The sequence below is a fragment of the Mizuhopecten yessoensis genome, unplaced genomic scaffold (genome assembly GCF_002113885.1).
Source record: "Mizuhopecten yessoensis strain PY_sf001 unplaced genomic scaffold, ASM211388v2 scaffold10377, whole genome shotgun sequence".
Classification (NCBI taxonomy): Eukaryota; Metazoa; Mollusca; class Bivalvia; order Pectinida; family Pectinidae; genus Mizuhopecten; species Mizuhopecten yessoensis.
This window is the reverse complement of record NW_018408516.1, coordinates 103,363-115,674: the sequence shown is the minus strand read 5'-3', so window position 1 is coordinate 115,674 and position 12,312 is coordinate 103,363. Positions and strand designations below refer to the sequence as shown.

Here is a 12,312-nt window from a genome sequence, read left to right as displayed (position 1 = left end):
AAAAATAGAAAATCGTAAAGAAAATTCTGTTATACAAAATGTGATTCTGAAAATTTGCCTACCAGTGCCACGAATCCTTTCTGATCTTGCGAGTTTGTAGTAGTGTAGAAGTTTGGCTAAAGAACATGATTGCTGTTCTACACAAGTAGAATTTAGTGTCCCAGCAGATTTAGATCGTTAGATGTTGTACAGAGATTCTGTGTGCCGTTGCTGTGTTCAGTCTGGGCTAACCAGAGGAAGAATTGAAATGATTTACAGGCCCTCAATGATTTTGTATTTAACTGAAATCAAAAAGAGTTTTTTGACTTGTTGATTTACCTGTAGAATCAAAATTTTTAATTATTTCATCAATCTCTGTTGATTTTACAATCATTTAATTGAGGATGTGGAAAGTCCACACACACCTTGTGTGTTTAATGGCAAGCTAGGGAAATGCTTTAAGTAAGGCTTTGGATTTTGAACTTTTGCACCATGCCATCCTACAGTAGCTACACTTTAATCTTCCCCTTTTTCACGGTGTAAACTGATTTCACTTTTTGCAATTTTGCTCACTTTTTGCAATTTTGCTCACTTTTGCTTGATTTTATGAAAATGTAAAAATGATTTCGAAATTACGTTTATTAGCCTATATATTGTCAAGCAAAAATACCTGAGTTTTAATTTTTTATGTGTGTACTTTCAGATTACCCATGAATAATTTAGTTTTAAAGTCACCATATAACCCGTTGTATTTTTTCTGTTTCCCCCTTTCCCCTGCCCATTGATAAATACTGATGTGTAGAACTATAGGGAGTATGATGTAATACTCATGTCTACTGTATACATAGATTGATGACTCCTACATGTCTACTGTGTACATAGGTAGAGAACTGTAAGAACGCATTCCATAAAGAGGCTACTATAGATGATGATGACGAGGAAGAGGAGGACAGTGGGGTTGAGGCCTCTCCTAAAGCAGTCGGCCACAATATCTACATCCTAGCTACACAGGTAACACATTGAGCTACACAGGTAACATATTGAGCTACACAGGTAACGCATTGTGATACACAGGGAGGATATAGAGCTACACATAACACATTGAGCTACACAGGTAACACATTGAGCTACACAGGTAACGCATTGTGATACACAGGTAACACATAGTGATACACAGGTAACACATTGAGCTACACAGGTAACACATTGTGATACACAGGTAATGTATTGAGCTACACAGGTAACACATTGAGCCACAGAGGTAACACTTTGTGATACACAGGTAACACATTGTGATACACAGGTAACACATAGTGATACACAGGTAACACATTGAGCTACACAGGTAACACATTGTGATACACAGGTAACATATTGAGCTACACAGGTAATGTATTGAGCTATACAGGTAACATATTGAGCTACACAGGTAACATATTAAGATACACAGGTAACATATTGAGCTACACAGGTAACATATTAAGATACAAAGGTAACATATTGAGCTACACAGGTAATGTATTGAGCTACACAGGTAATGTATTGAGCTACACAGGTAACACATTGAGCTATACAGGTAATGTATTGAGCTACACAGGTAACATATTGAGCTACACAGGTAACATATAGAGCTACACAGGTAACATATTGAGCTACACAGGTAACATGTTGAGCTACACAGGTAACATGTTGAGCTACACAGGTAATGTATTGAGCTACACAGGTAACATATTGAGCTACACAGGTAACATATAGAGCTACACAGGTAACATATTGGGCTACACAGGTAACATGTTGAGCTACACAGGCAATGTATTGAGCTACACAGGTAACATATCGAGCTACACAGGTAACGTATTGAGCTACACAGGTAATGTATTGAGCTACACAGGAAACATATTGAGCTACACAGGTAACATATTAAGCTACACAGGTAATGTATTGAGCTACACAGGAAACACATTGAGCTACACAGGTAACATATTAAGCTACACAGGTAACATATTGAGCTACACAGGTAATGTATTGAGCTACACAGGTAATGTATTGAGCTACACAGGTAACACATTGAGCTATACAGGTAATGTATTGAGCTACACAGGTAACATATTGAGCTACACAGATAGCATTATGAGCTACTCAGGTAACATGTTGAGCTACACAGGTAACATATTGAGCTACACAGTTAACGTATTGTGATACGGTTACCAGGTTTCTGTTTGTTCTCTATCTTTCACAGTGTTGTATTTAAGTTAACCAATGCATTAGTTAATTCTCGATCAACCAAGAGATATATATTTATGTTGAGAACTTCCATTTTCTTGTTTATTGACAGGATTCATGCTATACATTACAATTCTATTAAGCATTTCAGGTGCTAGTGGTAATTCTTAAAGTTCATAGAAACAAACCCCCTAACCCAAAGAAATAGGTGTTGATAGTATAAGCTTCCTTTGTTGTAGCTGTCCCAACACAAAGAGGAGCTAGCCAACCTTTTGAAGCCCAGTGATGATGACTTATGGGGAGACCAAGCACTCAAGTTCTATGAAAAGCACACAGCACAAATAGAGGTGAGGCATTCAATTCTGTTGTGTTATCTGGTAACTTCCTTTATTAAACTAGAATTAAATCAGGATAATTAATCAATGTGCAATAAATCCTAATTTACATGAATTATCTGACAAATAGTTATGCTCAAGTTGTTGTATTTTTGTAGATTGTGCGTGAGAACAGGACGATGGAGCAGATTGTGTTCCCGATACCTGAGATCTGTGAGTATCTCACCGAGGAAACCAAGACACGTATCTACAACACTGCAGAGATGGATGATCAGGGTTCAAAGGTTGTTGATTTCTTCGAAAGGCATGAGGATCTCTTTGCTGAAATGAGATGGCAAAAAAAACTCCGTGGTAATTATAATGTTTAATTTACCCTGTAGGCTCTAAGCATAATACAGAGATATAAAATTCTTCACTTTGTAGAATCTTGTGTTCCTGGGAACACCCTGTTATTGCATGTTTCTTAGCATTTTCTTCAGGTTGGTTAGTATGGTTAATGAAAAGTTTTTTGTTACACAATCAATAAGTGTTTCTATGTGTAGTTTCGACGACTTATAGTACGGTATGTACTCTGTCACCTTCATCAGACAGAGTGCAGTCCGTTCAAGCAGCAGATAAAGGAAGCCATCTGGATACACGTAGTGGGCCAATTCTAAATCGAGATGAGGGGGCTCATAGACTCTCACACATCTTTGACCAAGTATTAAACAAAGCGTAGCTGGATCAAGTCATTTCGGTACATATATAACAACTATTGTACATACACTTACAGTATAGCTGAATCGACATCGATTTGCGGACAATTCAACTCGTACACATTTTACACCTTTGTGTGCATATATATGTTTCACTGGTCATTTGTCTGATAAAAGTGACAAAGTGCATTGGTTGTGTAACAAGAAACTTTTCATAATCCTGTTATTGGATGGTTTTAAACGTGGTATCAGTTAGGAATTGTTTTAATATTTAAACACTTTGAACACCTGTTGATATAAGAAAATTATGTAATTCTGATAATTATAATTGCCAACCCATACCTGTCATGGTTTCTGCTGTATTATATATAATTCTGACAATTATTCAAGCCATCCCGTACCTGTCCTTGTTTCTGCTGTATTATATATAATTTTACGATTATTCCTGCCAACCTGTACCTGTTCTGGTTTCTGCTGTATTTTTAGCTCACCTGGTCCGAAGGACCAAGGTGAGCTTATGCCATACCGTTGCTTCCATCCGTCATCCGTCAGTCCGTCCGTCCGTCCGTCAACAATTTCTTTTAAACGACTTCTTCTTCTTAACCACTGATTGGAATTTAACTAAATTTGACTGGAAGCATCCCTACGTGGTGGGGATTCAAAATTGTACAATTGATGGGGCTGACCCCCCATGGGGCTGAGGGGCAGGGCCAAAAGGGGTCAATTTGGCTATACTGCTATAAGCGACTTCTTCTCTAGAACTTAAAAATGGATATCAACCATATTTGACTGGAAGCATCCCTAGGAGGTGGGGATTCAAAATTGTTCAAATGATGGGGCTGCCCCCCCAGGGGGCTGAGGGGCGGGGCAAAAAGGGGGCAATTTGGCTATACTGGTTTAAGCGACTTCTTCTCTGGAACTGAAAAGTGGATATCAACCATATTTGACTGGAAGCATCCCTAGGTGGTGGGGATTCAAAATTGTACAAATGATGGGGCTGACCCCCCAGGGGGCTGAAGGGCGGGGCAAAAAGGGTGCAATTTGGCTATACTTCTTTAAGCGACTTCTTCTCTGGAACTAAGAGATGGATATCGACCATATTTGACTGGAAGCATCCCTAGGTGGTAGAGATTCAAAATCGTACAAATAATTGGGCTGACCACCCAGGGGGCTGAGGGGCGGGGCCAAAAAGGGTTATTTGACTATATTGCTTTAAGTGACTTCTTCTGTAGAACTATGCCATGGATATTGATCATATTTGGGTGGAAACATTCATGGGAGGCAGGGATTCAAAATTGTACAAATGGTGGGGCTGACCCCCCGGTGTAAGGGGTCGGGCCAAAAAAGTGTAATACTTGGAAATAGTTGAGATCCCCACCATATAACCATGGTATATAATTGCTGAGTATAAAGAGAAGATTGCTCATTTGATTCCAGGATGGCACTAGGGTCTGGCCCCGCCCTTGGAGACATAGTCCCTGGGCCATAACTTTAAAATTGTTGTGATCCCTNGGTGTCTGCTGTATTATATATAATGTTACGATTGTTCCAGCCAACCCGTACCTGTCCTGGTGTCTGCTGTATTATATATAATGTTACGATTGTTCCAGCCAACCCGTACCTGTCCTGGTGTCTGCTGTATTATATATAATGTTACGATTGTTCCAGCCAACCCGTACCTGTCCTGGTGTCTGCTGTATTATATATAATGTTACGATTGTTCCAGCCAACCCGTACCTGTCCTGGTGTCTGCTGTATTATATATAATGTTACGATTGTTCCAGCCAACCCGTACCTGTCCTGGTGTCTGCTGTATTATATATAATGTTACGATTGTTCCAGCCAACCCGTACCTGTCCTGGTGTCTGCTGTATTATATATAATGTTACGATTGTTCCAGCCAACCCGTACCTGTCCTGGTGTCTGCTGTATTATATATAATGTTACGATTGTTCCAGCCAACCCGTACCTGTCCTGGTGTCTGCTGTATTATATATAATGTTACGATTGTTCCAGCCAACCCGTACCTGTCCTGGTGTCTGCTGTATTATATATAATGTTACGATTGTTCCAGCCAACCCGTACCTGTCCTGGTGTCTGCTGTATTATATATAATGTTACGATTGTTCCAGCCAACCCGTACCTGTCCTGGTTCAGCAGTCACATGTCCCTATGGAGCAGCATTACCTTTAACTTTGCCGTCCTCATCAACTTCCTAGTGGCCTGTTTCTACCCCTTCAGTGATGAACGTGATGGTAACACACACAACTTTATCATTTGTAGTGTTTATGGTACTATGGTGTACATCATGATTACACTCTATTCTATAGATCACCAGTAATTACCACATTGTAGTGTTTACGGTACTTGATTACACACTATTCTATAGATCACCAGTAATTACCACATTGTAGTGTTTATGGTACTATAGTGTACATCATGATTCCACTCTATTCTGTAGATCACCAGTGACTACCACATTGTAGTGTTGACGGTTCTATGGTGTACATCATGATTACACTCTATTCTGTAGATCACCTGTAATTACCACATCGTAGTGGTTACGGTACTATGGTGTACATAATGATTACACTCTATTCTATAGATCGCCAGTAACTACCACATTGTAGCGTTTACGGTACTATGGTGTACATCATTATTACACTCTATTCTATAGATCACTAGTAATTACAACATTGTAGTGTTTACGGTACAATGGTGTACATCATGATTACGCTCTATTCTATAGATCACCAGAAATTGCCACATTGTAGTGTTTACGGTGCTATGGTGTACATCATAATTACCCTCTATTCTATAGATCACTAGTAATTACAACATTGTAGTGTTTACGGTACAATGGTGTACATCATGATTACGCTCTATTCTATAGATCACCAGAAATTACCACATTGTAGTGTTTACGGTTCTATAGTGTGCATCATAATTACACTCTATTCTATAGATCACTAGTAATTCCCACATTGTAGTGTTTACGGTACAATGGTGTACATCATGATTACGCTCTATTCTATAGATCACCAGTAATTACCACATTGTAGTGTTAACAGTGCTATGTTGTACATCATGATTACACTCTATTCTATAGATCACCAGTAACTACCACATTGTAGTGTTTACGGTGCTATGGTGTACATCATGATTACACTCTATTCGATAGATCACCAGTAATTACCACATTGTAGTGTTAACAGTGCTATGTTGTGCATCATGATTACACTCTATTCTATAGATCACCAGTAATTTCCACATTGTAGTGTTTACGGTGCTATGGTGTACACCATAATTACACTATATTCTATAGATCACCAGTAATTACCACATTGTAGTGTTTACGGTGCTATGGTGTACATCATAATTACACTATATTCTATAGATCACCAGTAATTACCACATTGTAGTGTTTACGGTACTATGGTGTACATCATAATTACACTCTATTCTATAGATCACCAGTAATTATCACATTGGACAATTTATCATTACACTCAGTTGTACAGATTACAGTACTAAAGTAACTTCAGCCAATTAGTTCAGATAAGTTAACGTAGGAAATTAACGAAGGCGTGTTTGTCAAGAATGTTTGAGAGAAAAATATCATGTAAGAGCAGATATATCTAAATTACCAGCTTTTGTTAAATTCCAAATGTAAGAAATGTAGAAGAGATGCAAAACAATCTAGTTCAAAGACCACTAGGTGGAAAACAGTTACTTTGGTAGTTTAGTTTAGAGTATGTTTGGATTTGAAATCTGACTAGAGGTTACCTTAGGTGGAAACGAGGTTGCCAAAACTTGAAATATTTGAAGTCATGAGTAGTTCAATATTATTATGTAATAGATATTATTATTTCATCTGTATGATAAACATTGATATGTGTACTTTACAGAGCTAGACCCTCGTCTGTCAGGCCTGGTGTGGACGGCCATGTTTGGATCCCTAGCATTAGTGATCAGTGTTGGAGTATATCCATCTGCTATCAGAACTTTTATAGCCTCAATTATCCTCCGGTTTATATTTTCTGTTGGACTGGAACCCACCTTGTGGCTTTTAGGTGCCTTAAATGTGAGTTAAGATCTTTGCATATATTTGATCCAAATTGATTGTGATGTTATGATAGAAAAAATATAAAAAACATTGATTTTCATGCCCTCTCTTCTCTGTTTAATTTCATTTTATAATACTTATGATTTGATAAAAAGGTATGAATACTTATTTATAAAAATTATAAAACAATATAATACTGAAAAAATATCACGTCTGTTAATGTCACTTTTCGGTTATTATCATGTTTTTTTGATGCACCGTTTTTCCTGCTATATAATCTATGCAATTCAATTCTTTTATTATCACCTGATTTTATGTCGATTTCTCTTAATATCACTTTATTTTGGCCACTTTCACAAAAAAAATACAGGTAAATGGTGTAATGATTCATGATAAATGCCCTGGGGATCTTCTGTCACACCCTGGACACATTATGTAAACAATGCCTTGGCCTAACAGGGTATTTTTTACACCTGGCTGACTGTCAATTAATAGGTTACACCTGGCTGACTGTTAAACAATAGGTTGACTTACATACTTGTTAACATGATATTCACCTGTGGTTGGGGGAGCTAGGACAGTCTAACATCTGTAAACTTTAATATAATAACATAATTATAACATGTGTACTATCTTCGATTACACACTTGCAGCAAATATCTAAGGAAATTAACCTATAAAAAGATGTTACTAGCGAAAGAACAGTATATATATCAAGATATAGGTAAATATTTACCAAGTCTCATGTTTAAAATTGAATTTGATGCAGAATACCAGCCAAACACTTGTATGCCTACATCGCTACTGCAGTAAACATTCATAATTACAATCGTACTGATCGTCATTTTGCTACTAACTATATGAAATGTAAATGCATACTGAAATGAAATGCAAATAATATATTTATTTCTATACTTATTTACTTATATCTATATTTCAACTAGGGTAAAGAACAAGGTTTAAAGTTACAAAATATCAATCTTCTTCGTAGAGCTTCATCACTTAGGCATTTGACTAAGTTCACTTCCGGTTTTGAGGGCTGAAAAACATCAGAAAATATATATTCTGTTTATGTCATGTTTCTGTTAATATCATGTTTTTCTCTGACAAATGGGAAGTGATATTAAGAGAAATCTACTGTATTTGGGTTGCATGGTGTCAATCTTTCAGTTTGATATGTATTTAGTTAGACAATGTGATACAATTTAAAACAAATTGATTTTTATGCAGTCAAAAAGACAATGGAGAAAAATAAATGACTCATTGATGGTTTTCTCTTGCAGGTGATAAACAAAGGAATATTTTTGATAAGTTTGATGGGAAACAATGGAACTTTTACGAAGCCTCCCTCTCAGGTGCTGAGAGATTTTCAGTTTGTGTATAATGTTGGATATCTCATATTATGTGTTCTGGGACTGTGTGTGCACGAGTTCTTCTACAGCTTCTTGGTAAGTTCTTTTCTATTTTTACATATTCTCGACAGACTACTCTGATATTAAACTCACATTAGATTCACCCTAGAGTGCCCCAGTGACAAACACACTTTTACGTACATCACATATGTAGCCGGGTTCAGGTGCTACACAAATTCTTACAAATCACGAAGAAGCAAATTCCTAGTTATTCAATCGTTTTATTGGAGTCGAAAGACCCTACAATAGCACAAATAAAACATATAAGCACATATTCAATACATAAAAAATCTACATTATAAAATGGACATAAAATTAGCTTTACATAAAGATACACGATACCCGTAACGGTTGCAATTAACATTACGAATTTAATACAATACATTTGAAATACTTGTACATGATAAATTATAGAATTTACCAATTTTGCACATGAACTATGATAATTACGAGATAATTAAATAGTGCCTTATATTAACAATACCTACCCTATCGCTCCGACAGGGGTCTAATGATGATAGCTCTACGTATAATATACGTTGCCTACATAATAGGTCTATGGTTCTGTTGAAAAGGAAAATAGCAAAACTTAATATATAATAAACATGTTTAGCAAATTACTTTTAAAATACTTTAGAGTGAATTACAGTTTCCATAAAAAGATAATGGAAACCACACCCAAAAATACGTTTATCAAAGAAAGATATTTTAACTTCTTCAAATATTTTAACAAATGCAAACATACTAATTCCATAAAGGTTACTCTAAAACATAGTATTTCAAATAGCTCAATACTAATATGTTTCATACACTTACTCTGAAATAAGTAGAGTTCTGTTCACCGCAGTCGGTATCATATATGTCGGTATAGGTTTCTATGTCTGGTCCGGTCTCTGTCCAGTGCGGGAGTGAAGATACAAGACGTACAAGTGCACGAGCTGACATGCGATCACGTGACAAGACATTTACATAACAAAACAGCACAGGTAACAAACACTTGAGACACACGTTGACCAGACAAACCGGTTGAACGAGTACGAGAATCGGTATATAAAAATAGTTAAGTACGTCAGACATACGTACAACTTAAGCATTCTCACTTAGACAATACTATATAGTTTAATAATTTGAATTAAACTCTTATTACAAAATAACCTAAAATACAGCACTGCCACACATATATACACCAAAGTATTTGCTGAACAAAGACATCTGAGTGAATAGTAGTTACTATTCCCTGCTTTATGTTTAGCATTTAGGGAAATTGCAACAACTGGTTCACCCGTTGTCAGTATAATGTGACCGGGCAGAATGCTGTGCATGGTGCCTTCGGCATGGTATTTCAGTGAGGTATCACTATAAGTCGGCTTCAGATCCGCGCTATCACAAGGAGGCAAGCACACCAACATACCCTTTATATTAAATCAGCAACACACAGGATATAGAAAAGCAAATAAAGTCCAAAGTTGAAGGTTAGGCCTAGTGCCAATAATATTATAAACAAATATTTGGAAGTACCAAATTGTCTTATGCAAATGTTGAAACATCTTTGTACTGAAATGACAAGAGTACTGAAATGTGTGTACCCTAGATACATTATTTGTCTTGTCAGCATGTGGCATGCTTGAACCAATGGAATTATGAGATTGTATGCAGTAATGTGATAAGTATTTCTGCTGTAGTTGCTGGATCTGGTGTACAGAGAGGAGACCCTGCTGAACGTGATTAAGTCTGTGACAAGGAATGGTCGCTCCATTGTCCTCACTGCCGTCCTCGCTGTCATTCTCATCTACCTCTTCTCCATTATTGGATTTATCTTCTTCAAGGACGACTTCCTCATGGAAGTGGAGAGGATAGAGACACCACCAATCATAAGTAGGTTTTTATGGAGGAATTTTATTGTGATTAAAAAGATCACGAAAAATTACACTTTTGCATTGTTTTTTGACCCCGAGATCTTCAGCATTTATGAGCGCTGAACTCCTGTGTACTGAAAGCATGGGTTTGACTTGACACTAAGTACTGAAAGCATGGGTTTGACTTGACACTAAGTGTCCAATGTTTTGATATAAACGGAGTTTAAATATAATTTGATAGAATTGCTTTTTCAGGGAAGTTGCTGATGAAATCATCTCTTAAATGTGAAATATAAATAAAATTATCAACTAAATTATTTAATAATTAAGTAATAGGCCGATTCCCATAGTGGGAAAAGATAAATGATGAAACCATTGTTACTCATGCAGTTCCAGTATATCAGCCTCCTCTTTGGGTCTCCCCCTCCTCCTCCAAAGCAGGATGAGCGTATCTGAAATTCATAGTTGACTTTTGCCCTTAAAAAAGGCCAGGAGGGCGAAATATTGGGACTGAGAATGACAACTGTTTTATCATAAATGATTCTGATTTGCTCGATGCTTCTGCATTTTTAAGGCAGATCAGTCATCTATTAATTACTTGGATGTAATTCAATCTATATACCTTATACAGTGGTTTGCCTAATGCATCCCTTTAGATATAAATGCCTATAAATAACCTGATATTCATGTTTTTCTTTATTAATTTGAATATTTTACCATTATGAACTGTGATGATGTACATTTCAGATTTGACTGATACAAATAGTACAGTGAATGATACTTGTGAAGCTCATGGAAACTGCAGTATATCTGATAAAGTATCACAATACCTGAATCCCACTCTAGGTAATGTAAAAAACGCAACATTTACAAACAAAGGATCCCATTTAACCAGTAACTGTAAATTCAATTATAAGATGACACAAGAAATCTACCTGTTCATAATAAAATGTAGATTTTTTGTAACTTTGCATGTGGAGAACCATATAGAACTTGGCTGGAAAAGTTGAGCTCTGTAACCCGAATGTTCAGTATTCATGTTTTTCTGGTAGTTAAGTGCTCCAGTCATATTTGTAGCAATATCTTATTTACATTTTGATCATATTTGGACATTGTGAAATGAAAAAGGTGCCACAATACGTTAAATAAGATTATGAACATATATGGATGTTATGATTAACAGAGGTGACTGAGGAGGAACCCAGGGACAAGCAGCGTGTGTGTGACTCCCTTATCATGTGTATTCTCACAACTCTTAATGAGGGGCTGAGAAATGGAGGTGGCATTGGTGATGTACTCCGCAAACCTGATACTAGGGTAAGTAACTCTTAACCTGATACCAGGGAGGGAAACTCTTTCACAAACCTGATATTAGGGTAAGTATCTCTTCACCTGAGACCAGGGAAACAATCTCACAAACCTGATATTAGGGGGAAATCTCACAAACCTGATACTAGCGGGAAATCTCACAAACCTGGTACTAGGGTAGGTATCTCTTCACCTGAGACCAGGGAAACAATCTCACAAACCTGATACCAGGGTAAGTATCTCTTCATCTGAGACTGGGGAAACAATCTCACAAACCTGATACTAGGGGAAAATCTCACAAACCTGATACTAGGGTAGGTATCTCTTAACCTGAGACTAGGGGACAAACTCACAAAACTGATACCAGGGAAACATTCTCACAAACCTGATACTAGGGTGAGTGTATCTTCACCTGAGACTAGGGGACAAACTCACAAA

The 12,312-nt window shown here is 37.0% G+C and overlaps 1 protein-coding gene and 1 long non-coding RNA gene across 2 annotated transcripts in view; one reads left to right on the top strand and one right to left on the bottom strand.

The window, feature by feature from the left end:
* The window catches only part of LOC110460372 (inositol 1,4,5-trisphosphate receptor type 1-like), a 150,222-nt gene that overhangs the window by 130,869 nt on the left and 7,041 nt on the right, over window positions 1-12,312 (top strand). The window contains 9 exon segments of the mRNA XM_021513245.1: window positions 862-990; window positions 2,442-2,549; window positions 2,696-2,888; window positions 5,365-5,487; window positions 7,141-7,316; window positions 8,582-8,746; window positions 10,393-10,585; window positions 11,314-11,412; window positions 11,750-11,883. Of these exon segments, the coding sequence (XP_021368920.1) occupies window positions 862-990; window positions 2,442-2,549; window positions 2,696-2,888; window positions 5,365-5,487; window positions 7,141-7,316; window positions 8,582-8,746; window positions 10,393-10,585; window positions 11,314-11,412; window positions 11,750-11,883 (1,320 nt within the window).
* On the bottom strand, window positions 8,868-9,877 carry LOC110460374. Its single transcript, XR_002464005.1, has 3 exons — window positions 9,527-9,877; window positions 9,199-9,274; window positions 8,868-8,950 (listed from the first exon to the last, which is right to left on the bottom strand). It is a non-coding gene; the product is annotated as an uncharacterized LOC110460374 (long non-coding RNA).